Genomic DNA, 27,930 nt, shown 5'->3' on the forward strand with positions numbered 1-27,930 from the left:
GGGGGGTCGTCGAGTGCAGTCTCTCTCCACAGGGACCACACAGACCAATATCATCTTCTCTTCGCTCCGTCTCTTGTTGCCATGGAGAGAGATGCTCAGCTGCGATGGTTAGGACACCGGGCCTGCTCCTCTTTGTCCTGGTGCGAGTCCCCCTTTTGGATTTCAGCCCTGGATCAGGCATTGTTAAGAAAAAACACTCTCCTCCACAGGAATTACACAAAACCGTGTGTGTGTGTTTGTGTAGTGGTTGGGGACAGAAAGCAAAGACAATGAAGAACATGGTTTACATATTAAAACGTATCTTCTGCAGTGGAAAAAAGGCATTTTCTTTAATGAATTGTGGGAGTTTGTGCATCAGTCATTGCACTGACAGGCCTGAAACAAGATCTGAGTGGTTGACTCTGCAGCACTATCACAGTAACTAATAGATGACGGGAGGAAAATTCGGACTAGTTTAAAGTTCACAACTCCGCCAGAACAGACACATTAGCAATTCTTAAATGAATAATTCATTATGCCGAAACAGCAGTAAATGGCAGCAGCCATGACACAATTAGCCATTAATAATACTCGAGGCCTCGATGCACAATTTGTCATCCAGAGTACAGTCTGTGTTTAAGAATGAAGGATTTTTGCCTTTAAACAAATCCATTACTGAGTTAAAGAGTCTCATGGAATGTCATTTCGAATATGGTTTGATTTGACTGGACAGTTGGCAATAATTCCTTCCATCGGCTTAATGGTTTTTCCATATCGAGCCAGATGTGGCTTTGTTATTTTTTTAAGAAGACCTCGTCCTCCTGAGAGAGATGGCTGTTGCTGTTTGACTGCAAATTGAATGCTCGAGAAACGTGCCTGGCCTGTCAGAGAGAGAGAGAGAGAGAGAGAGAGAGCATAAGATGTAAATGTTTCTTTCACACCTGCCCTTCCGTGTTTTGTTTGTCCCGCTCTAGGAGACATGCGTCCCTACCTGTCGAAGTCACAGAGACTCCTGGGAGGTTGGTGGCTGCCGGCTGCAGAAGAGTCGTCCCCTGTCGCAAATGGAAGTCGGCCTCCTTTGGGTACAGTAAGATGTTCATTTTATGAGTATGTGCTTAATGTTTGTCCCATGAGTACCACAGCACCGTGGCATAGCAGCCTTTTCCTTGTCTGACTCTCGCCTCGTTAATGTCTAAAAGCCATCGCATTTCAAGTCGACGCCCTCGTAATTAGCCTCTCTGTGGCAGATGCATCGGTCTTGACAGCTTGAAAACGCTGCAGCGTCCTAATGTTTGAGTCTTTGCAGCTGTTCTCCAGTCATCAGCTGTTCTTTTATGACACAGCAGTTTCAGTGCTGCAATGTTGTCTTCCCGATGATGCACGGTGAACTTCGGCGGCCAAGTGCACCGTAGGAGGAGATCATTAGGCTTTGCCTTAATGAAATCATCCCCGCGTATGTGAGCCTTCATGGCCGCTCACCCATTAGCCGGTGCTGAGCTCGGAGAGAGCCGCATCGCTGGGACAGACTTAGGGGGCTTCAAAAGGCTGCAGAAGGTTTTCAAAGACGCCCCCTAGCGCTGCGTGCTTCATCATCAAAAAAAAAAAGCAATGTGCGCCTAATCCATAACCCACTTTTCTTTGGCTCATGTGCTGCCCAAAAATAAATCCCAATGCATAGTGGAAACTCGTTCTAATTTCAAAGAGCAGTGTTCAGAAGTTTGTGACGAGTAGGAACATCTGTGGGTTGTTTTTAGACTTTGGAAACGCTGCAGAAAGGAGGAATTAGCTATTTCTTGCAGATCAACGCCTCATCTCATTTGTGTTGCTCTCTGATTGTCGCCGTGTGGTTGTTGCTCACACATTTGTGGCCATTTTCAAGCACAGCTGAAAGCTGACAGGTTAAATGTATTATGACTAAACAAAACGAGGGCGGTGACCGGAGTGTTTTCCTGTTACCTGCAGCTCAGCAGCATCGTTTGTTTAGGCTCACACATACACACTGTAATTAACCCCTAATTATCAAATGATGACGGTGACACATTTGCAAAGGGTCAGAATCTCTCTCACACACACACACACACACACACACTTTCAAGAAAAGTTAAATGGACGGACTAGAAGTTTGCTGCATAAATCAAACTGAAAGCAACATTTATCGTAAAGTCCTTGCTCTGTCATGTTTTGACTTTTTAGGCATTTTTTTCCTTTGAGCAAAAAAAAAGAAGAGGAAAAAAGCCTTTACATGAAGTGACAAAGGTCCCATGTCAGATGTGAATCCAGGATGTCGCAGTCATCTGGTGTGCGCTGTAGATCAATGAGTCGCTGGAAAACAACATTTTTTTCACGTCGCATCTGAAAAGAAATGTGAAATAACCAAAAGTCGGGTAATCATCCTCCATTGAAGCAGCGGGGCTGTGCGAGGCTCTCAGTGATTGATTGAACTTTGTGTGTTTTCCGACGGCGCTTGTGTGGCTTCAGAAGGAAGGGAGGAAGTGAAATATTAATTATTATGCCATTTGTGAGCCGCCGTGCCCTCTCCAGTATGCTGAATCACTCCGCTTGTTTCAGATGTTTTGAGCGAAAAAGTTCAAAGAAAACTGTGATTGTAGGAAGCGTTTGTCGTCGCAGCGTTCTGCAGCAGAACAATGTTGCAACAAAACAAATGTGACTTGCATTGTTATTGCAGCCCAGTTAATTGAAGCCTTCTGTTATTTTCTGTTTGATGCGTTCGCTGTCTAAGATTGAATAATTCCTACAGACTTTAGAAACTGAGTTAAAGAAGAAGTAGGGCTGTCCTCGACCAAAGAAGACTTCTCAACCCACTAACATTCCTTTGATTTTGTCCACTAATTGATTACTTCATTTAATCGACAGGTCAGTAAAACACAGCTTTAAAAGTAAGGATGTGTTCGCGAGTTTCTCGGTCATCCAGCATGAAAGAAGCATGAAGAACGACTTTATCGACTAAATGGATCTCAGTCGTCAAAATGACCGATTAGTCGACCAATTGATAAGGAGAGGGCAGCCCTAGTGAGAGGATTCAATAGAGCGACTTAGGTGTTGAACCATTGTTCTCAGGAAACGGCTCGCTCATCGTGCATAATGCCAGAGAGCCGGGGCAGTCTCACTCAGAGCGGCTGCTGGACTGTAACAGCAGAAACATAGGGATTCATGTGAATCTTCTTGACCTCTCTTTCCCTGTTTTGCGCTCCCCTCATATTAAGCTGTACCTCTTCTTTCATGCCGTCTCTTTTCTCTGCCTCCTGCACCGGCAACAAAACAATCCCATGCGTCTATCTGATCAGCTATGTTTCTTTTGTCTTTTGATGTTGTATGCAAAGCACATTAAATTGCCTCGTTGCTGAAGTCTGCTATATAAATATACTTGCCGTTTTAATAGCTTAGACGGGATATTTTATTTCCCATGCCTGAATGTGCATGTTTGAGTCGATGTAGGACCGCTGGCTGTGGTGATTCTGCTGCTTAGCAGAAGGAGCGCAGAGTAAATTACATCAGAATTACAACAATGAGACCACAAACCCTTGAGGGTTCAGGGTTTAAGACCTTAGGGGGACATTGGGATTGGGCCTCTGATCCTGAACAGGGTGCTCGGGACTACAGATGAAAAACAGCCTTTTGTCTTATTCTATCATATTTGATTTATTCATACATTTGCACCGTCCCTTCTCTCAAACAAATGAAACTACTTTAACCTGACCCCCTCTACCGGAGTAACCCAACATGTTCCTCACGGTGTTTAATGTCTTTTCTATTCTTGACTTGCCCACACGGCTCACTGGCACATTATTTCAGCAGCTGGTAATGAAACCTGGGCCTGTGGACACTAGAGAGCGGAGGAGGAGAAGTGATAGTTATGAAACGTAAAGCACCGAATTAATGAAATGAAAGAGATGAATTATAAATGATAAACTTTCTAGTTTCCATTAGCGCCAAAAAAAAACTCAACAGCCAACATAAGTAAAAGGGGTGAAAATGGCTTATTGAGCTGCTGCGCTTTATCCAACTTAATTACAATTTTCCAGCTGAAGTACAGTTAGCAAAGTCCAGTTAGCAAAGTCCATTATAATAAATAGTAAAAAATGCAAGTCAGACAAAAACATTTACATTCGCTTAAATAGTTTCAATTACATTTTCAAGGCAAAGCCATAATTCATTGCAGTTTATTCTGTAACCCATTTCGCTCTTGGAGCACTCGAGTATCAATCGGAATATATAAATCCATTAACTGTTTCAGCTCTAACATATTACCAAAATATACAAAACTACAAAAAACGGGCTGGATGCAGAGGCTCCGGATGGGTCAGCTGGGAGCTTTAGAGCCTCTTCTTTTGGGCTGTATGCTCCAAATACTGAACATAATGTCAACATTACAAATAATTATTATAAACAATTAATGCCCTCTTCTGTAATAATCTCTAATGCTTATATGTTCTCCATGCTGCTGCGAAGGGGTTCATTATGAAAGGAAAGCCATCGTGAGAATGATCCCCTTTTGCAGCCACTGTAATGTACTCTCCTGCTCTTATTGTCTGTCCCTAGCTGTCATGGGTAGAGTGCTCTAGCGTAGACGGGTGAAAGCCGGAAGTGTGTTTTATGTGAGGTTGAGAATGTTAAAGTGGCGCAGTCTGCCCGGCCAATAGGGATGCAGGATCGCAGCTTATTGCGCGACAGAATAACTGCTTTGTGTGGTTTACCGAGGGGAGGAGAATCGGAATTTATCCGAAGGCGCGTGGCTGCCACTTGAAACGACCTGAAAAGTAGCGTGTTGTATATTAAATGACCAGCTCTGACGTAGGAATATAGATGACACCGTCAGCAGAGGGGGAAAAAAAACACTTCCTCTGTGGCAGTTCCTCAGTAGCATGAAGACAAAGCGCGTTTTAACTGATTGCCTGTGCAGTAGCTTCTGTATTCATTGCCTGCAGCTGCCATCTAGTTCAGTCCTGTCCAGAGTTAAGGCCTCTCTGCACCCATCAAGCCCAGCTCAAGGCTGAATGAATGCTTTTAAATACCAAAGATGTTCCCTCATTCCTTTTTTCCTCACTTCAAGCCCCTAATTAGATTTTTTTTTATTTTTTTTTTTAATCTCCAGATATTTGTTTTCCTCTTCCACTCAATCAGAAAAAACATCTGCTTCTCCGGATTCCTTCACCCTCTGTGACTCTGTTTGTCTTTGTCGTTCTGTCTCCTCAATGAAGGACGCGCATCAGACTTGATGTATCGATACAGTCGGAGGTTAACGAAAGGCTGGCCGGTCATGGCGAAGTGTAAATCTTTCTGCGAGCGTTTACGTCCCTCTCTTAAAGCTCCCGTGGTATTACCAAAAGGTCGTAAAGCTGTTAATATCGCACTGCTCCGCGTATTTGCGGTCTGGGCTCTGATTTGGCGTCCGACCATTGGCACGGATCTGAACCAGGGGCTCCATTATACGTCTAAATAATTCAGATGCTTTATGATATTCATTATGGTGAATGAGTATCTCAGAACAGAACCTGTGATTATCTCCAGGCCGTCTAGTAGTGCGTCTGCAGAGCCTATTGATTCCTGGGAACTGCCTTTGTGGGATAACAGACCCCCAGCCCGCCTGCTGCCAAACAGCCAGTGTGTTTGCTGGTTGGAAGGCGGGAAGGCAGCTCACGAGGCTGCGATCGAGCCGCAGTGTTCAATATGGTGGACAAGTGACGCGTGCAGCAGATATGGAGAAATATTACCATACGTGGGTCCACGAACCGTGCACCGTAATCTGCGATTGTGTGTATTCGGCTGCTGCATTCCCCCTCTCCGTAAGACCTTGACGATGTCTGAGGTCATTTAGAAAAATGCCTTCACGACGCAGTAAACATTTATTGTGTATGGCAGCGCACAGTCCTTGGGAAATGAAGGAACAGTTGTTAGTGTCTGTTTTTAAAAAAGCGGCAATGAAAGTTTCTCTCTCCTCCTATAAAATTCAGCCAGTTGTATGAATTCTTTCTTTATTGGCCCCCTTTTTTTATTTACTGCTGTTAGTATTGTTAAGTTTTGATTTCGCCAGATGGGAACCTTACAGTGATTTAATGGGCCTATTAAACAGAGAGCCCACTTCCACAATGTCTTTTAAACTCTTGGGAAAGCTCTCGGTCCGTCTTTGAAGTTCCCGGCTTCTGTTTCGTCATCGCATTCTCTGAGAGTCAATTACCGGCTCCGTGCTGCGCTGTAGAGCTGGATCACTGGAAACTCACAGTTTTGATATGTGGAGTCCATATATACGGCCATGTGGCTTATGGTACGTTGCTGTGACTCTGAGCAGCAGAGGACGATGTGAGTCTCTTCGTGCCATGTGCCTTTAACTCTTTAACTGAGTTCTGCTGTTGATCATTTTAGCGGAGGTGTGTGTGTGGTGTGTGTGTGTGTGTGTGTGTGCGCCTTCATTGCTTTGCATTCAGACAGCGACGCCACACGTTAACGGTTTTGAAGGATCATGACAGCAAGCAAGCCGGTCAATACTGCAAAACGAACCCTGTGAGCGTGAGCAGAATCACCCTGAAGACTTTCTGTATCCCGCTTATTACACTTACTAAGACATAAATAATTTGACAGAAACATTTGATACAAAAAAAAAATGATTGTATTGATTCTGCAAAAAAATAAATCAAACTGAGTCTAGCAAAGGTTTGTTATTCATAGCAGTGGTCTACTATTAAGAAATAACAGACAGTAGAATGCTCTAAGTGACACACATGATGATCAATCTGATCATGTGACATCGTTCAAGGTCTGCTTGTGTGGCGACTTGTGAAGACGTTACCCAACGTGTCCTTTAGGTAATTCTCTGTTCACTTTGTGCTTTTTCAAAGGCGAGAGCTGTGACTCCGAGTGGAAGCTCTAGATTACCTTGACTCGGTATTAAGCCATAATAACCAAGACGCCCTTTGACACGCTATTATAACTGCATCGAGCACAGTTCCTGCTAACGGCCACAACCGTAGACCTTTGAGTCACATAGCAGCCGGCAGACCCTCTCAGTAATTGGCCGCGGCGTTATCCGTGATACGATCATGTCTCGAGACACTTGTGAAATATTAATAACTATTTTTTTTTTTGCAGCAGATTGAAAATAAATGGTATTCCAATCTGCAATCTGTATGCATGAAAAAGCAGCTTGATAACAACAAAGCGTGTGTTTTTGTTCTAAATCAGAACGGCAGGAGTCTGTGTTTCAGTCAAGGTTGAACAAGTGCGCTGTGCCTGGAGGAAATGCAAACCTTCGGCGGTAATGAAAAGACACCCACCTGTCTGGCAACGGTGCACAGGTGTTACATTTCAAGATAAAACCATGTGTGACACCGGTATGATTTTGAAAGCTTTTCCTGGTAAATTAGATGTAGTGAGAGATCAGAGATACGGTGTGAGTCTGTCACATATAGCTTATCCTTTCATCGGCTCCATGCCACAGCAATATCAGTCTGATAGGAGGGATTTGCGATTCCTCGGATGGAGCAGAGGGAATGCTGAGGTGAGAGGGCAAGTAGTAGTACTTTTCTTTTTCTTTTTTCCCGCTGAAAATAAGACTGGGGAGCGTGATCGCTTGTTCTCAGCTGCTATATCAGCTCTCATACTCGAGAAGAGGGATTTGTTTGCATGTGCAACGAGATATTAACAAGATGCTGCTGAATTGTGTGTGAGGTGAAATCTCCTGCGAGCGAGCAGCAGAAAGTGCAGATGACAGAAGGATTAGATTGTTTTTTTTCCCCCTTCATGGGTCATAATGAAGCATAAATGCAAAAGCAGCACAACAGAAGGAGCTCTGGACCAGCCAGCTTTCCATCATGCCTTTGTATGTGTGATATTGCATATTGATGGCATAACTCACATGAGATTCACATGCAATATACTGGAAAATACACAATAAAAAGCACAAAGGGTATTTATCAGGATTCACTTCAATACACTGTTCAAGAGCCACACGAGGCATTTTAGTATTTTTTTTTTTTTGTATATTTTGCTGATGACACTTCTGTATTTGTACTTCAAGTTACCGAGAGGAACTTTTAACTGGTTATGAAACATTCTTAATTGAATACTGTTGCCTCTATGATCTACATCAGTAAACGTACATCAGCACGTTAATGCTTATCATCGGTGCCACCGGGTTGGATTCTGCACAAAATCTGATGAAATCACGCAGGTTCACCAGAAACTCCTTCAGCTCAGTGGGGCCTCCGACCAGCCCACCTTGGACCAACCCAGACCCGGCATTCGTGGCCCCCTTCGACCTGCAAGCAGAGATCCGGCGGGAGGAAGAGAGTGGCCAGGAGTAGAGCTCCGCCTCGCTTCTATGCTGACCCCATGCTGCTATAGGTCCAGGCCGTATTGCTGGGCCCGCTGGAGGGAAGAGAGGCACGAGAGAACCAGAACCAGGACTGAGCGGGTCAGACCGTCAGACCCCTGCTGCAGTAAAATGAGAGGTTTTCTAAAGGGAATCTGGTGATTTACCAATTTTGTCCATAGGGACCACCAAAATCAACACAAAAGGAAAGTTCCTTGTCTGATGATTTAAATGCAGGACTTTTCCTTATAATGGGTTGTATAGAGATTTTAGTATTGGTACTTTTACATAGCATAGGATCTTTAGTACTTCTTCCACCGCTGGAAATATTGCCCGGTGTGTGCGGAGTGCTAGAGCTGCCACAGCTTCACATCAGTATTACTGACACCAGCTTATCGAGAAGCATAAACTCCTGCGGTGGCAGCAAAGAGCCTCAGCAGAGGCCCGGGGGGGTCAAGAAAGAGTTCTGTCTGCAGCGTTCGGAGCAGAGACGGCTCTTTGTTTGGCCTGCTATGAAAAGCTCGTCTGTCTCCTGCCTCTGATGTTCTCAGGCTCGAGGCCAAGTCGGTGACAGAAGGAGCCTTTGCACAGCGCCGTGCCCTCTGCCAGAGAGCTGCGCTGTTACATGGAGGAAAAGAAACACAGAAGATAAACTAAGCTTCCCATCTCTCATGTCCAGGGGGGTGGAGGTCACTATCTCCGGGGGGCTCAGTTTTTCCAGCTGTTGACACTAATGGGAGTGGTAAGGAAAATGTTTTCCTGGAACAAAAAGCATCTTGTAATTCACACAAAACTGAAGATGACAGCGCAGAAATAACTGGAGGTAGCATGAGCTGTGATGTTTTTCATTTGAAGTAGAACTCGATGTGATACAGCACACAAACGGTACATATTCATATTAATTCCTGGGATTTAGTGCACCGTCATCCACACTAAGTAAAACAGTTGGTTGAGTCTACACGTGTTTGATTAATGTTGCTAAATGAAGCATGCAACATGTGCTCTAGCTCACTCAATCTGTCACATTTGGCCTAACGTTGCCTCTCCTGAGGGAAATGTTTCCCCAACATCAGTAATGGCATCGATCACCTCAGGCTGGCTGTTCATGCAGAGGAAAGTGATGCACTGCCATCTTGTGGCGTGCGGCTCTTAGTGCTGTGGTGAGTGTCAGTCGTCTCCCGCTTTGACTCCGTCGTTGTCAGCCCTCTCTCTCCCTTTCTGATGCGTTTTGAAGTGGGCTGAAGTCTCATGAGAGGAGACGGGACCCCTGCAGAGCAGCTTATAGCTGAGTACGTGATAATGCTTTCCACTGTTGATACATAATATTGTGCAGACGCATACGAAACGCTGCGCAATGAGCAGACATCTTCTCCTGTGAAAGATTTAAAAAGAAATCCAAGGAAGGCAACCTAAAAAGAGCAAAAACAGGATGCGCTTTGATGGGAACAAAGTGCTGCATCAGTTTTGAGAGGTGTTCAGAACTTGATGTTCGTGACCTCCAGCTGTTGTTTTACTGTATCTCTGTTATCTGTCTTTAGATCAGCCGAGGCAAGGCAGCAGACTGACAGCCAATTCAGCTAGAAACAAGCAATGTCAGGACATTCTGTGATTTTCAATTCTCAGCGGAGCAACTCTTGATTATTTTTGTTTTTTACAATCACAAATTTATAAGTGCTGTGTCCAATGATTATTTTCATCATTCATCACCGGTTCATTATTCTATGAACACATTAGTTGTCTAGTCTAGTTGTACAACTGCATGACAAAGAGAAAGTTATCCAAAAAAACAAATTTTGGTCTTTTTGCTTAGAAAAATACTTAAACGATTAATCATTGCTGAATAATCTGTTATTGATCGACTAATTGCTGCAGTTCTTGTGCAAGAACGTGAGCTCCAGTTCTTTCCTTTCATGGTTTTTTTTTCTCAGCTGTTTAAAATCAAAATGCCCACTCATCCTCCTCCTGCGGTGACTGCGGTTACTCCACCGTGCTATCGGACTGAATGAGAGCTCGCTGTGTAAGCTCTCCAGTCGGCTCCATGTGTCAAGAGGACAGACACGGAGCAATTAGTTTGGAACTCATCAGCATGCATTTCCTGTGACACTAAAAGCCTTCTGTGGTGCATCTGTGTTCTTTGTGTGTGCTGCCGGGCTGGAAGGATTTCTGCACAGAGTCCTGCAGCTATAGCACACACACACACACACACACACACACACACACACACACACACACACACACACACACACGAAGGCCAGCTGGATTAAAAGTGGCCATATGGTGACGGAGGAGAGCAGGGAGTTTGGCACAAGAAGGCCAACGTATGCAGTATTTGTACATCTTAAAGGCCACACGGCAACATGTCTGGATGTGTGCAGGGCCACGGGAGGCATTGCAAACGTTAACTTCAAATGGTGTCTGTGCTGCTGTTTGCTCTATTGTGAGTATCGCTGGTAGGAATATAGGATTTTACCACTGATCACGATTAAAAAAAAAACAGCCACAATAAGTCCACTGTGGTAAATTTCCATTTTTGGGATAATTGTGAACATCGTCATATGAAAAGCTGTCCAGCTCACTGTCATGGCAGAGAAGTGAAAAGCAGGTTTAAAAATAAAAGAATTATCACACAGACTCACACAATGTTTATTATTTATCCTTTATTTATGCAGTGGGACCTTATGATTTATGATTACCTTATTCCAGATTGTTTGTTAGTTTTTCACGAAAAAAGGATGTGTCCCATCCGTGATGCAATAACAATATTTTGTTATCATCAAAACTGGTGATTCCAGTGTCTTTTATAGCCGCTGTAAGCACTTTTTGACTTTTATCGGGATATCCATAATTGCTATTGATTTGGTCGGATGTAGGATGTGGCGGCATCTAGTGGTGACGTTTCAGAGTGCAACCAACTTCTCCCGTGTGCTAAGCGTGTAGGAGAACTACGGTTGGGGAAAATGCCCTATCTAGAGTGTTTGGTTTGTCCTTTCTGGGCTACTGTAGAAACACGGCGGCTGCCTCCGTGAAGAGGACCCGCCCTGTAGATATAAACGGCTCATTCTAAAGAGTGCGTGTCTAGACTACTAACACTCTGCTTTGGTTTTTTTTTGGATACACACTCAATGTTGAACAGAATGGAACTCACCTGTCGGAGCCCCTCCTCCACACACCCTTTTGCCAACAGTACACACACACACACACACACACACAGGCTGTGAACAGAGCACATAAATTGGTCAACTGTCGGCCTGCAGGTTATATTACACGAGCATGTGCACACAGTAAATGTATTGTCTGGACAGAAAACTTTCAAGTATCTCATTATAGTTATGTGAAGAGTTGGACGATGTTGGATTCAAAAATGATACATAGTTTCCACTCTACGCTCACAGGTGTGCACAAACGAGTGTGTGCACACACATGCACACGCGCTGTGAATGGCTGTGAAGTGCATGGTAGAGCTGGAGGGATCAGCACTTGTGCTTGATAATTAGAGAGCACATAGCCGGTGTAATTACAGTGGGATGACGCACGTACACAATTAGCCGCTACACAAGTTCATTAAGAAAAAGACTAAGGGCCGACGGTGCTAGTCACCTTGCCGTTAACGCTCGATACATCGACAGCGCTGTGTGCCATGGAGTCGGCCCGGGGTGAAACGCATCCTCCCCTGGAGACTGTAAGCCATAGGCCCGGGGGGGGGGGGTGTGTATGTACAAAGTCCTGATGAGAGCTTGTCTCTATAGACACTCTCCTGCCTGCCTACCATCCCGCTATGGATGCTGTTACCTGGTGAAGGTGTCAACAACAGTGCCATGTTTTTCCTAATAGGGGCACAGTACAGCGTACAGTCCATTGTGTCCACTGTCTGCAGTTTGTGTTCATTTTGACCCATTTTGCAGCCAAAACTTCCATTTTTTTAAAATCTTCATCCATATTGCCTTATTTCTGCTAAATATATCACACTTCCTTTCTGGTTTGGGCATCACTTGTACATGATGAAATGTCTCTGCAAGCCACATAGATTCTCTTTCTCCAACTTCTGGCAATACGAAGTCCAGAACTGTACACAGTCTGTAACACCTTTTATCAAGTGACTTGTTTTCCCCTACTGATTATTTCATTCTGTAGTGTTTCTTTTCTCTGAAGACGTAATTAGCTGTGCAGCATCTTTACCTGTGTGCGCCATTCCTCACTGGACAGGAAAGCCTCATCTGTTTTGAAAGACACTACAGAGAGAAGAGCATTGATTTCAGAAGAGCGAAGGATGGAGAGGGGGGAGTGGGGGGGCTGAGTATGTGAGAAGAAGATAAATTGGAAAAGAGAGGGAGAGGCGGAGGAGGAGAGAAAACAAAATGGGAGGGAGCTTGAGAGAAGGCATGATAATGAGCCCTACCTCTGACACATCCTCCTGTTTCTATGGAGACCAAGGAGCCAATCGCGTGGCCCTGCTGAGGACTGTACTACTGAGAGCAGATAAGAGGGTGGAGAGAGGGGTACGCAGAAGCCTCTCCGTGTTTATGAGAGGCAGTATAATCTCCCAGCAGCTCTCCTGCAGGTCGTGTCCTCTTGCTTTTAATTTCGGAGTGGCAGCCTCCTCGGGCACTGGCACCAGTAAAGAATTACCCATCATCCTCCATGCTTTAAAACAGAGGCTTCACATCAGTACTTAACAGATAGCTCCTGTAGTTTCTTGGCCCCCTCACCACCACTACCTCTCCTCCGCTTCCTCCTCTTCCATAACCAGCCAACTCACCCTCCATCCCCCCCCCCCCCCCCCCCCCCCCCCCCCGCACCCTCTCCGCCGCTCCCCACTCCCACACACACACACACTGCTCGCTGGCTGCCTGTGTTTGTGACTGGGAGAGGGAGAGTGAACGCGAGAGAACCCGTGTGCGCACGCCGTCTCAGTCACGCAGTCCCATTGACCAGCACACAGGATGGACAAGCCAAGCGTGTGGCGCGCCGTGGTGAGCAGCACGGACCCCCGGCGAACCCGAGACCCCGGGTCCCACTCAAGCAGACCGGGCTCCGCCATGGGTTACCGGCTCTACGACATGTGAGTAGCATGTCCGGTGTGTGTGTGTGTGTGTGTGTGTGAATGCTGTCGGAGGGGAGGACTGGTGTAGCTGTCCCATTCATGGAGACGGCGTCGGTCGAGTGGGTGGTGGTAGTGGAGGAAAACACGGCTTCTATACCTCTACCACTGTCTATGCTGAGTCACCAATTGCATCCAGACCTTGCTCTGTCCTCTCATGTTCCCATCCTGTGCTCTTAGTAAACAACATCTCTATCGCCCGGGGAGGGGCGACCAAGTGGAACATCACGTTTTGTTCGTGTGAATGAAATGCAGAGATTTCACCGAGATGAATTAACACCATGTGTCTTCAGACGGAGTTAAAAAAAAACAGAACCTGAGCGTTGTTTTTGTATTTGCACACCATTATGTGTGAAATCACAACAGAGTCATGTGAGTGATGGTTTTGGGAGCCTCGGGTGGCTGAGATGAATGACTCATTTGTGGATGATGCGGTGACAGCTCTTACTGGGCACATGAGTTCCTCGCAGCTTCTGCCGTATATATTTGTGGGTGTGAGTGTGTTCTCCTGTGTGATTGGTACTGTGTGTGTCTGTGGCAGTGCTAGTGACTGTGTGTGTGTGTGTGTGTGTGTGTGTGTGTGTGTAAAATGCGGCTGGGTCTGTGCTGTTATTTTTGGGATGGTGATGAGTCGTACAGTCTGAGTGGAAAGCTTCCGTCTACTTCAGTATATCATGTGTCACATCTGCCGGGATGAAAGGTGGATACCATTAGATTTTTTTTTTTTTTTTTTTTTTTTTTTCAGTTTTGTGAGGGTTTGTGTTGTTGATAGTGCTGTACAAGAATTTTCTGCACACAATCTACCCCTGCCTAGTACACAACACCTCAAGTATTTTGCTGAATAAGCATTCTGCAACCTCCGCAGAGGCACATTTAAGTTTGTTTTCGTTGCTGTCGTGTGTGTGTCGCCTGCATCACCCTCTGATTCTTTTTCAACCCTGTACGTGTATCCATGTACGCGAATGCTCAAAATGCTCCACACATGTACTTAACGGCTGGTGCATAAGGTTGAGCTGAATTACCCTGTCATGTCATGATCTAATACCATACATGGGGATCAGTCATCTTAATGAATATGAGACCTTCACGGGTCCCCACGGAGTCCTTCACAGACAACCTGAGCCTGCCATCCACTGGCTTGACTCTCTGTCTTGTTTCCATGTGTACAGCACAGCGCACAGGAATACATTCCTGATTCTCAAGCTCCTTTAGTGTACCAGTAATTATAGTTTCATTACATGCTTTATTGTCTTTTTGTTGTTGCATTAAAGACAATTGAACATCTTGTTCTGTCTGTGGTTCTGAGACAGTGGCTGACGACTCTCTGCCCTATTTCCCTCCAGCTTTAGTTCAAAGAGAGCTTTAACCACAGAAGGTCACATGACATGGCTGAGAGGCAGCGCTCGGGGAAAGGGGAAAGTGGGGTGCAAATCAATGACTTTGTGAAACAGTCGCTGTCGTCGTCGTCGTTGTTGCGGGACAGAGAACATGTGCCTCGGATTGACACTAATGTGTTGGTCTGACTGTCCGTCACACAGACTGAGGCTCACAGCGCCGGGCCAATACTCCTTTAATGAGGAGCTGGAGCTGGAGTGGGATGAGTCTGTTCTGTTGTAAATGTCATTTCATCACCGCTGGCAGGCCTCAGTCCCTCTGGAATGCTAATGCTGTGCTTACAGCGCTGGAGGGCCAAGATGAGGATAACCTGGACTTGGCCAAAGGCTTTCTTGGCCCTTTTTAAGGACACCACACTTCACCACTCTGGCCTGAAGGGATGCAGAGGTTGAGTCGAATACTCTAAAACACGACAGGATGTGTGAAGTGTATTTTGTTGAGTTTAGCAGGGTGAGAGCAGCGTGTGTGTTTGTGCCCTGAAAATGGTTGAAGCCTTTATAATAAGTAATCAAACCTGTTCATGTGCGGCCATGTGATAAGCAAATTGACAAGGAACTTGATGTGCCATAGTTTACTGGTGCAGAGCAAACGAGCCAGATCACACGGCAGGGAGAGAAACTGTATGTTTAAACTGCACATGTTGTTTTGTGAAATCATACACATCAACCCCATACTGGTATTGCTAAATCAACCGCCTTCCAGTTAGCTTCGTCTGAGGGGGTTATGACATGGATCTGCACAGTAGATTCTGTGCACCAGTGTTGCCGCCCAGCTCCGTTGTCAACCTGGCTTGTGCATGAAAAAAGGAATAATCGCTTTCTACTAATATGCTAATTTTTGTAATTCCAGATCATGAAAGATAAGTATTGGGAGTTGAGATGTGCACGTCTTTTTGTAATCCAATTGCCCGTGACATTACCATCGGGGAGGTTTGATCTTCGTGCATGGATTATTCCCCTCTTCTCTCAGCATATGTAACACTGAACGGACAAGGTGGCTAATAAACATCAATGGGCTTTACCCTTCATTGAGTTAATGTCATGCATTCTCGGAGGGCATTCATTTAATAAAGCCTTTATGGCAGGAATTCCCATTTCCATTTATTGGCTGAGAGATTCCTAACGCAATGCCACTGATGACAGCACTGATGAAAATAAAGAGAGTGCGTCACCGGAGCTGTGAGCCACTGACGGCACATTCCTTCACTTTGATCCTGAGCCTTTGACAGCGCAGTGTGCCGGGTCTGCAAACTGAGAGAGCACCCAAAGACGACTTGCAGCATCGCTCTGAATATGCCTCCGCCGGGACACAGCAGCTGTATGGGACGCATGCCGCTATTGCACGAGACAACAACCACAGATTGCCAGCACATGGGTTGGCACGGGGCACGCTGTCAGTTAACATAGCATCAGTGGATGGGGGCACAACGTTACAGAGCTGGAAGTGAGTCACTAGTTAAAGCAGGGTTTACTTGCTGTATACATGCGCAGGCCTGTCTGCATAATAACCCTTTTGATTTTTCACTTGTCTGAAAGCTACAGTGACTCCTCACTGCCATAAATGACTACAGTCATTCTGCAAAGTGGACATCATTGTAGCCGCTGAAGCACCGTCTGTATTGCTCGAGTCATTATACCAAGGACTGTGTTTATTGATCTCTTCCTAATGGTTTTCAAGAAAGTAGGAGATTCACGCCTTAAGATCTCCTCTCCTGCTCCATCAATAGTGTGTTGCAGACTAGAATAGAAGATTGACAGATGGTTCATCCAATCACCTGCCCGGCTTTTCTTTCGCGTGCCTGTTGTTTTCCAAATGACGGCTCTTCCGATGGTTCTGTATAACAAACTATCTGGCGGGTCAGGTTAGCGAGAAATACCTCCCAGAGGTGTTTTGAGAACACAGAGCTCCAAAACGAGATCCGTCTGCCAAGTCAAGCGGCCGTCTGTACAAATGCAACAGCAGCATTTTGGCCTTTGCCAAAATAGCACAAGCTTGGCTCAGGCCGAGGTCGCTCGGCTCAAAGGCTGTCATTTGCACACTTAAGGACCTCTGCAGCTGGACATGTGTAGGCTGGCGCTGAGGTTTCAGTGGTTGAGGTTGCAGCTGGAGCTGCGTCACAGCCGTGTGTAAAGATTATCAAACCAGCGGGAGCTGTTGGGCTCTCGGGGGGCACATCTCTGTGAGTTATAGTTTCCTCAGGGGAGAAGCTAGTGTCTGATGCATCCGCCGGTTGAAACGGCCCAGTAATAAGCTCCTGCCTTTGCCAACGGCAACGTCGGATGCGACAGCACAGAGAGTTGGGCGCATCAGAAAAGGATTCATCTCCAGAACATTTTGTTCCTCTGGCAAATAAAAACGGATATGAGGATGTGTTTATCAGCAGCAGTGTTGCATAATAACAGCCACACCAAGGTGTCACGAGGATGTCGTCTCACATATTGATTCTTATTTCCACGGTTTGCTGATTCATAATTGGAGAATATTCTTTCTATACATGTTTTTCGCTTTCGTGACTCTGGGATTTCTTTGCTCGCTGTATTTGTTTAATTTATACGAGACATGTTAATCCTATCAGGGAGTTTAAACACAAGTCGTATTCATGTGTTAACATAGGCTCAGTTCTAAGCCTGTACACATCATTCAACAAGCCATAGACGATGCAACCATCTCCTCTCTTTCGTAGTAGACATGGTGTACTTTTGACGAGCGCAGCATGCTGTGTTGGACATGTGCGCTGTGTTGCTGGTGCTGCGTTCAAGTGTACACTCTTTGTCAGTGGAGACGGCGCTCGTCATCGGTTTTGTTACCCGGCCTCGGGTTATGAAAGGCCTTCAAGGGAGCCGGCAGAGACCGAGGCTGTGGGATCCACCTCCAACCAGCCACAAAGAATTGTCTTCCTTGCTGCTCGTCTGTTGCCGTTCTGCTTTAGTACAAAGCAGAAGCTGGGGGAGTGAGCGTGCTGGTATTGTGGATCTCTTCCCTCCCAAATGTGTCTCTCTGTCGTCCCGCTTTTGTCTCCACACCCTCCTTTTCCTTCTGTTCTCTCATCTTTTTTTTTTCCCCCTCCTCCTCCTGTACTCTGTGTGGATGCTTTCAGACTGGAGGCTAAACAGCTGTACTGTACCTCAAGAGCTTGTGCTCATGCCAGCTCTGCTGTAACTTTCATGTAAGATTGTCTCCCCAGAGCATCCACTGTAAAACCACATGATTTTATCCGTCCTGTAGTTTAAACGAACATGCTCGTCAAATACTCATCCTTCTTTACAGGTAAAGGTATCTCCCCGCTGACTGCAGCCGTTGTGTTTTTATCCCACATCGAAGAAGCTGCTCCAATCTGCCACCAGGGGGTGAACTTTTCTAACATCCTTTCAGACACGCCGTCCTTCACACAGACTGTCCTTCACACAGACATCATGTCCGTCTCTGTACTTTAAATCATGGATGTTCAGTGCAACTTTGCTAGCTCTGTGATTCATGATGAGTATTATATCATGAGCTATCACCATCTGTCTCTCTTTGGTAGCCTTTTGAATGGATCAGTTTTGCAAGGAGGCCTCACAAGACAGACGAAGGTTCAGGGTTAGGTTCAAAGAGAGGCGGTCCAGGGTTAAAGCTATTGTTCAGTCAGGTGCTTTGTGTGCAGGACAGCCACCTTGCAAAGGCGTGAATTGTTTGCGGCGCCCCATAACTGTGATCTTCTTGCACCAAGTAACCATGTAGCCATCAGTCAAGCACCTTTGTTGCATGTTCCTCCCAAATGTTCCAATTTGTAAATGCAGAAATGTGTAACTTGTTACTGGATACACTGACCAAAACTCTTGTCAAAGACTGAACAATGCCGACGGCCTGCAGATGTTAAATCACAGCTAAAATCATCTCCTGTTGTGCTTGTATACACGCTAACTCAGCTCTTCATCCCACAAAAACTAGCCCGTCACGAGTGGGAGCCACCTGTGTTTTATGCTCTTCTTTGCCTTTTGGCAGACTCTGGAATGTTCTGCTCGCTGAAACGGTGGGGTTTCCAGCCACACTCACCGCTCAAAGAAGCCAGACTTCTCTCCATCTGGCATGAACCTCATGAGTGAATCACCAACAGAAGAGATAATGGGCTGAAATACTGAGAAGAATATTTATAAGTGCAGTCGCTTACCTTGGAACTGCATCCTTAATGTCGGTGCATTTGATCTCCGCCATCATCCTCTGTCGCTAAATATTATCTGATAATCTGCTCTAAATGTGTCTTCGCTTTCCAGCAAATGATACGTGACCACTAAAACTCAGAGTGCAGACATTTAAACGGGAAGATAATCGCACTTGTTACGTAGACGGAATGTGAAATGTCAGCTCGCTGAGAGCTTTTCTTCATTGATGGAGATTGAGATGAACAGATGCACAGATAAAAAGAAAATTCCATCTGTGTGTGTGTGTGTGTGTGTGTGTGTGTGTGGTTGTTTTCTGCGAGATGTGTGTAAATCCGGAGGGCCCGAGTTGTGACAAAAGGCTGATGAATGTTGTGTAGATTGATGAATTCCTTCGTGTCCCTGTTCACACAGACTCTCAGTATGGCCTTTGTGCTGCTCTGGTCTTTCTATATCTTGGCTCGGGGGGGAAAAACCGAAAGGAAGCTCGGATTGTGCCAGGAGGTGAGTGAAAAGAGTCGTGCGGAGATCGGATACGGATCTAACTGTACCAATCAGTGTGTTAATGTGAAAATACACACGCTTTTTTTATTTTTTATTTGGGTGCTTGCGTTTGCATATGCAACTACTTGTTTGTGTATGTATGCAGTATTTTCAGTGTGTTTGTGTGTTTGGACTCTGACAGTTGCTGAATATTGATGAGAGGCCCCTTCCACACCCCCTTTTTCCCATGGCTGCTGGGACTGGGTGGCACTGCAGCGTGGCACTGCCTCTCAGGCAGAGAAAGAGCAGCACTGTGCTTGTGTTCAACTGCAAAACCCCCTTTTTTGCAAGAAAAGAGAGCAACGTTCCGTGTGTCCCGCTCTCATGGCACTATAAGCACTGCAGCACATTTGGACATGCTTCTATTGAAGACGCGGGTTTAACATGCTGTTCCCTCTCATACACAGAAAATTAATTCTCTCTGCAGACTTTTCACCGTTTTACAACTCTTATCTCTGCACTCCAGTTTAATTCAGTTCACCATAACTGAGCATTTTGCTCAAGCAATTTATGTGCAATTGTGTTTTCTGCAGCGCTTCCGTGACCTTGTCGAGTAAAGCAACCTTTCTCTTTACTAAAACATGAGAGCTGTTGAAGCTCATATTTATTTAAACGAAGCATGTGTCTAAACTCATGTGGTCACACAACATTGCAGCGGGCCCCTCCCCGCTGAAAAGCCGATCCAATGGCGGGCCGCTCTCCGCCAGGCTTCCATTTGAAGCTTCAGTAGTACGCTAGTGTTGCCCAGCAACCAGAATCGGCACATTTCTGGGAGGTCCTGTGTGGATGGCAGCAGCAGCTGTAAGAGGGAGACGGAGAGAGCAGGAGGCAGAGGACCAGGAGAAGGGGACGGAGATAGGAGGAGGTTCAGGGATTTTGACCGGGAGGACGGCGAAAAGACGTCGTTGGGCTGAAGAAGGAGTGAGAGGAGGAGACCCGGCCTCTCGCCTCGTTAGAAAGTTTGTTCCTGCAGCAGAGGAGGAGACGGAGGCCACCGGTGATTCCCCCCGTTGAGTCTGTTCCTGTTAGAGCGGGGGATGAGGGTTCCTCTTCGTATCTGTGCTCCCACACATTCCACTACCTTGCCAGAGAGGTGCAGAGTTTCGGCTGCAGCCATGATGTCTCAGAGGATCCTGGACTGACGCACTGTGTTTGGGGACCGGCACAGAGGACAGACTGTCTGGCTGACCTGGATCGGAGCTAAAAGAGAGGAGAAGCGGCTAAACTAGAGCTTAAATTAGGAAAGTTGTATCCTGAGCTTTAATACCGGGTCCAGATCAGTCCCTAAAGAGGGTTCCTGAAAGGGCCTGGCTTCCTGGTTTTGGTGATGACTGAGACGGGTCCAGCAGCGATGTGGTCGCTCTGGGCGGGTTAAAACCACTCAGGCTGTCATCCAGGCTGGAGCTCCTGAGGAGGACAGATCCCGACGTCCAAGCCAGGGCTTCACTCGCTGGCTGGAGGAATCGTCAGCGTCCTGCTCTTGTGGTGCCATGGTGCTTTTTAACGTCGACACGTCCACCGCTCTTCTGCCCCGTTGATCGACTCGGCTGAGGATGTGGAAGTTCAAAGCGTTTTGCCTGGACTACTGGCACGTGCTGTGTTTGCACCCACACAACAACTTTTACAAGAGGTACGTTTTAAAAATGTCCGAAGTCACGTTTGGCTCGGATCAGCCATTGCACTTCTTGTTTTAAACAACTCGTAATTATCACAGAATGCCGTCAGCTTGTCGATGTTGCTGCCTGCGTTGATTTTGATTTAAAACAGACTCTTGAATTACTTCATCAAAGCTGCTCTGCACGCTGACGTACTGGCTGACTCAGGGAGGCTTTAGAGCGTGAGAGCTGGCTGAACCGATATCGATTCGTCACAGCGAACCAGGTTACCACTGTTATTTTGTTGAAGCACTCGGTTAAGTAACTTGCAACTTACAATGATCTTGTTTGCGTCGGCTGTCTGTTTAGCGTCGGCACCGCCGAAACGCATGAGCTGAGCCCGCTCTGACTGAATTCATTCATCCCCGTCCCACCGGGACCTCTCCTCTCTCACCTCACACCTACTGCGTTATCTCAGCCCGATTACCGAGTCCAGCTTTGCAGCTCGCATCAAGGGTGGCAATCAGTTTCAATCTATAATGTGCTTTGGGATTTATTTCAACACATCATGCCAATCATGTCATCAGATTTGATTTAATGCCCTTTGGTGACACTTCACACAGCAGTGAATCAGAAGATGCAACATATGAAACGGCTTGAACATCACGGCTATCTTTTCTATAAATGTATTCGAGATTTCTAATTTACTCACCCCATCCCCCTGCTGAGGTGTTGAGCTCTTTTACTGCCTATCACGACCCAGATATCTGATGCTCCACGTCCCATACATACACTCCACCCCCCTTAAACTGAGATGCACATGGTGCTGTTTTGCACAAAACCACCACTATCTGTTGAAGATGTAAAGAAAAAAAAAAAGCCAGATATGAATGGATTACCCGCGATGATAAAGGTGCTTTAACATTTGGGTGGTCTTCTTCACTTTCAGCTCAATCTGCCTCCGTTATCTGCAGCGTGTTTATTTCAAGCAGCAATTTCAGCTTCAGATGTCTGTAGTTCCTCAGCATCGGTTACCTCACTCTCAGTCGCACAGACGAGACAATATTTTGGTTCATTTTCCTGCTGCTGCACATATCGGATCTAGCGGTCACGTTTGCAGAGGTTTTCCTTCGTGCGTGTTCCCGCCGTGCAGATGTTTCGACGTCTGAATCAGAAGCGAGAGCTGCGAGTGTGAAGACACTGATTCAGTACCTGTGAAATTCAAGCGCACATGCCATCGCTGTCACATGTCTATATGCTAATGCCTTCACACAAATAACACACTCGGTTTGTCAAAAGCATTAGAATACTGAAGGTGAGCAATCACAGTATGTCCGTGAGTCATTAATAATGCATCACAGATTCAGCTCGCAACTGTTCTTTGAATGTAGGCTTCAGGGAAACCCCCCCAGCTGTTGGTGCAGTACCACATGCCTGTGATACGTCATCTTTTTAGACAGATTTATTGATTTTGCAATGTTGTATGTGCAGCATTTCAAATCTGACTTCAAAAGGTCTACTTCATGTGACATAATTAACAAAATGTTTTGCTAACTGCTGCTAATGGCCGATCTGTGACTCAGCGGTCTTTGGAATGATTTAGGATGACTGATGATTGTTATTATTATAATCATTTTCCACACGCTGTGAACAACTCATAAAGTGTCTAATCCCGCAGAGTTCCTGGAACATCCTGGTCACGGGGCGTAACTCATTACATCGCTCTGGCTCCAGTGTAACATAGTCCGGTTGTGCCCCAGGACCGGGACCGTGTTGTTAAAGCAAGGTCAGTGTAGTAACTCAAAACAGCCTCTCCCAGCTGCTGAACTGGGGCTCACCCTCTCTCCTGCGTGGCCTTCCCATTGAGAGCGGTGTGATTGTTGGACATGTGCCCAAGTATTACACACAGGGACCGAAAGCTCTCTCTCTCTCTCTCTCTCTCTCTCTCTCTCTCTCTCTCTCTCTCTCTCTCTCTCTCTCTCTCTCTCTCTCTCTCTCTCTCTCTCTCTCTCTCTCTCTCTCTCTCTCAGTCCCTTCCACATAAACACAAGCACACATCAAACTGACATCATAGGCCCTGCCCATCACCATTGGGGAGCAGCAGATGAGTGAAAGATTGTATTGGACGGCACAAAAAGGGAAGGGGTGTCCTTGGAGAGCAGAAAGAGGACTTGGTTGTGGGTGGAGAGCCTTTGTTAAGAAGAGGGATGATTTTCTTCTTCTGCTATACGTACTGGGCCTTTACCTTACTTGGTCATCAGGCAGCTCGCTAGAGCAGCAACCCAGAGCCCAACATTAAACTGGGGCAGGGAGAAACCTTTGTATTAAAAAGGCACAGACGAAGTAACTTTAGCAGCGAAAGAATGAACTTCTCTGCGGGTTTTCCATGGAAAGTGAAGGATGTGGGGTGTAATTTGTGGTCGAGAAGGGAGTGAGCACAGACTGTGCTTTTGGTGCTCTTTTAGGGGGGAGTTGCTGCTGTTTTTTGTTTATTTTTGAAAATTCTATTTTGTTTTTGTTTTTAAACTTCCCCTTCAGTGCCATGCGCACTTTTTTCGGGCATGTCTGATGCCTCCGGTGATGTCACTGCCCTGTGGAATGCGATGTGGAAGTACTGCATTACCAGCCGAACTATAAGGTAAGGAGGCCGTCTGGCTTGGACCAGTGTGGATGGCAGTGGCGCGCGGTTATAAGTGGCGGTTGCCGTTCCGACCGACCGCAGCAGCCTCTGCAGATATTTCAGACGTTTTCGACCGATGAAATAACATTCCTGTCTATATGCTCCAGCCTGACGGTTTCCTGTCCAGAACCACGGAAATATATTATCCCTGGCAGACAGCGGAAAAAAGGGCAGACATTGAACAGTAAAGACGTTCTCAAGGTCTTTCAGGGCAGTCTTACGTGTTCTGCAATAATGAAGACTTACAAATAATCTGGCCATTCTTCTCTCGTCTCTCTTAACTCTTATTATCTCTTAACTTTGTCTCAGTATAGCAGGAATGTCCTCAGACGTGCAGGATTCAAATCTCTCTGATAGAAACCAGAACAAAGATTACCTTTGTTCTGTATGACAGAGACCAGATTTCTGCCCCTTTTATTATTATTATTATTATTATCCATAGTGATGGAGTTATGTGAATGATTGACTGATTTTCTATCTTCCATTGTACATTGCTGTTACATTCAACCTGTGATTGTAATCATGGAGCCGGCAGGGAAAGTCACAGTGTTGACCTCTCCACACATCCAGGCCGCTCATATGATGTCTCTTTAACCTACGCTCCTTTGCGTTTGTTGTGTTTCTAAGATCGGATGTTACTTTCCTTACTGGCAGAACAATATTTTTGAGCCAATGTAGGTAAACATCCTGAACGAGTTAACGCTAACCTGCTAAATGTCTCGGAGGAAAAAAAATAACAAGACGATTCACGACTGAGGAATGACTCAGGAATCCAGTGGCAGTGACACCCTAGACACCAGGGCACATCTGATACGACTCTGGGTCTGTGTCGGAGAGTAAGCCGACGGCATTACTTATTCAATGTGTGCCGATCTGGAGCTTGTCACTCGTGCCTCCTTGTCCCATAGTGGATCTCCATGGGACGGAGTAGAGGAGGACGCTCTGTCGAGTCTCATCTGAATGAACTGGGATGTTAAACACCGTCCGACAGAGCTGTGCTGCTTCATTATAGGTAAATAGCTCTGACATAATCGTATTTGTAGCGGTAGCAGGAGGCACTGACCCCTTTTGTTGGTTCCCTGCTTTGGTACGCTGGCTATATGACAAGTGAGGTCCTCTTTTGTTGGGGGGGGGGCGGGGGCTGCTTGTAATGGAAAAGTAGCAACCTGCCAAAGCTAGCTTGCAGTTCCACTGTGGTGAGTGGGGGAAAAAAAGTACTCTCCGGGGTGGAAAAGCTTAGACGTGTCTAGGATGGAAGCCGTATTCTGGTCAGAGATGTCAGGATGATGGAGATCTCAAGTTGCAGCTCGCCTTAACAGAAGAGCGGACTGGTGTTCATGCCTTGCAGATCTGCTGCTGGATAGATCACATGTCACAGTAATGTTCCTTTTTGGAATTATAGCATTCATCTACAGATGTTGACCACAGTCACACAGGCTGCTGCCAAGTCCAAAAGTAGGTGTTCATATAGTGGATTCAGCATATTTCCCGCTGACATGTTTGTGAATATTTATTATTGTACTCGTGCTTGTCCAAAATGCATCTCCAGTGGAAAATAGGTTTACACTGAAACAGCCTACATCCTCAGGCTTTTGCCACTGGCTGGCCTCCACAGTCGGGTGCATCATTATGGATGTTTTTTTTTTTTAATCAGTGCCCATGACCAGAAAAAGGTCTCGCTGTGCTTTGGTTTACAGTATCTGAGGTTTACATGACATCTAAAGCACTTTATATGAAAAGGCTTTTTTTTCTGCTCCATGCTTAAGTTGCAGTCAATGTCCACGCCGCTGAATAATCTACACCTGCGTTTACATCAGCATCGTATGGGAAGATCCCTTCTTCTTTATGTTACTGGCTGGCCTGGCTGCCTTGTTTGCTGAAAGGACATGTGATCATGACTAATGGGCTAATGTTGTGTGGTCATAAGGGCTTGAGAATAAACTGTCTCACACTCTCTTCACCTCCTATTGCTGCAGGGTTGCTACATGGTGGGAGAGTATATTTGGGAACATTGCCTCTGCTGCAGTATCCACACTGCTCATGCTAAGCTGTACATCTTTTGAAATGCTAATCATCCGAGGAAGCCAGTTTGTTTACTCTAATGCTCAAGAATGCCACCCTCCAGAGAGAGTGCTTTTCATGTTCAGGGTGTCTACTGAGGTGTCTGATGAGGGAAATGCATACAGTACGGCACAAATAGAGATGCATGCGTAAAGGAAAAAATTGTCATATATTCGTAAGGCGTTCCTTTCTGTACGCATTATGATTAAAGCATGGCCAAAATATGCGTTGCTCCTCTGCTCTTAGTGACGAGTGCTGGGACTGTGAGAGCTCAGAGGGAAACACAGCCGCTGTCTCTTTCTGCTGCTTTTTTTTTTTTCCTTCTGTCTGTTAGTCTACTTTTGATGACATATTCCTTTGCATCTCTTCACAGCGCCTGCCTGGAGAATAATGAGGGTGTGTGCTGCATTAACTTATGTAATGGCGAGTGTGAGGAGGGGCGGGATGGGGAGGATGGTGTGTGTGTGTGGGGGGCGGCAGTGAAGGAGGAGGGGATGAAGAGAAGAGTGATGAGCTCATGCTGCTGCACTGCAGCTCTTCTATACAAACTCTGCACCTTGTGTTTGTTGTGCCATGTGCACACATGCACAGATGCACACGTACAGTCTTGGTTTGTGTGCGATACTTGGTTCGTGGACTGATTCGCATGCAAATATGTTATGCACATGCAGAGATGGACTCATTATTGCAAAATCGGGAGCCCAACTTGGTGTTCTGCTGCAGAATGCGAATGCTGGCATGCGTGGCCTTTTGCTTCTTTGTCTGTATTTATCGCGAGTCTGCCCCAATGCTTTGCTGTGGATTGGAATCGGTGCGCGTATACGCTGTCCTGTACCTGCACCACCTCACAGCGGTAAACGAGCTGAGCATCCGGAGCTCAGGTCGGTAATTGCTGCTAATCCACCTACTCTTTTCAGTGACAAAGTGTACCCTCATTATCCAGAGTGTGTTTTGATTTATGTCAGAAATGAGCGAGGTGGGGTAGGGTCAAGGGGACGGGGATGGGGGGGTTAGTCGATGATGGCGCGACAGCACCTTTACTCTATAAAACAGAGTGGTCCCTGTGGGGGCTTTCAGCTCTGTCTCAGCCTGCAATGAATAGGTGAATAAGTGGATGAGATATCGCTCTTGGCAGAAGACTAAACATTAGAGCATAATGGTCCAAGATTCTATGATATCGTGGATAATTTGTAGCACAACTGGCAGAGGGGGCATGCGTTGTCTGTGGGTCTATTATTTAAGGCTCATTAAAAGCAGAATTTAAATATTTTTCATTGATAAATATTTAATCACAAACTGAATTTTTTTTTTTTTGCAAGCATTGCACAGGCCCATGACTGAAATCAGCACACGTCGCTGCATGATAGTGAAACAGCCACGCGCGCTGTCGGGGAGGCTGGGACTGTGGCGGGTAAACAGTCATTAAAGTTAAATGTTTATCCTGATTGGACTAATTGCTCTGAGCTGTGTGTGAACGCAACACATACACAGCAGACATCTGTGTAGCTTCTAACCTGACCGACGGTACGCATTATTATTTCTTTCCTGTCAGCCATCGCTGTTGCCTTGACAACTGGCCTTAGAGATCTGTGCGCGTGCATCCGATTGTGATGAATCTACGAGGCGGCGTCCACAGAGACGCAACAAATGTGGGCATGACTCAGGTTCCCCAAAGTCACATGACATCATTCACACCGTACAGATGTTGTCTGTCTGGATTGATTCTTTTATTTCTTTAGACTGCAATTAATCTGACCACCGAACATGAATCACCGGTACACAGGAGATGAATTATTGATAATTGTCTGGATCATTATCATTACTAGCTGTAGCATTACAGTGGGAGAGCATGCGCTTTTTTTTTTAACTTCCTGTATCGTGTCCACCAGGCTTTTTTTACTCAGACTGGAGACGGTTCCTTTCAAACTAAAGGCCACTCAAGGCTGGAATTGAAGAGTAAATTTCTGACAAATGAGAGTAAGAGATAAAAACCCGTCTCCTCACACAGACGCGAACATGTTCGCCTGCAGCTTCAATGAGCTCCCACGGGACCTGCAGAATAATTTGTCTCTCTCTCTCTCTCTCTCTCTCTCTCTCTCTCTCTCTCTCTCTCT

The 27,930-nt window shown here is 46.0% G+C and overlaps 1 protein-coding gene across 6 annotated transcripts in view; it reads left to right on the forward strand.

Annotated features, from left to right (window-relative positions):
- Positions 1 to 27,930, forward strand: part of LOC116381960 (IQ motif and SEC7 domain-containing protein 1-like) — an 81,430-nt gene that overhangs the window by 19,760 nt on the left and 33,740 nt on the right. For 2 of the 6 annotated variants that reach the window (XM_031844529.1, XM_031844535.1), the window contains exon 2: positions 954 to 1,061. In XM_031844529.1, the coding sequence (XP_031700389.1) occupies positions 954 to 1,061 (108 nt within the window). The other 4 variants (XM_031844539.1, XM_031844530.1, XM_031844532.1 and 1 more) reach the window with 4 other exon arrangements.

Source organism: Anarrhichthys ocellatus, unplaced genomic scaffold (genome assembly GCF_004355925.1).
Source record: "Anarrhichthys ocellatus isolate YVR2014 unplaced genomic scaffold, GSC_Weel_1.0 scaffold5, whole genome shotgun sequence".
Classification (NCBI taxonomy): domain Eukaryota; kingdom Metazoa; phylum Chordata; class Actinopteri; order Perciformes; family Anarhichadidae; genus Anarrhichthys; species Anarrhichthys ocellatus.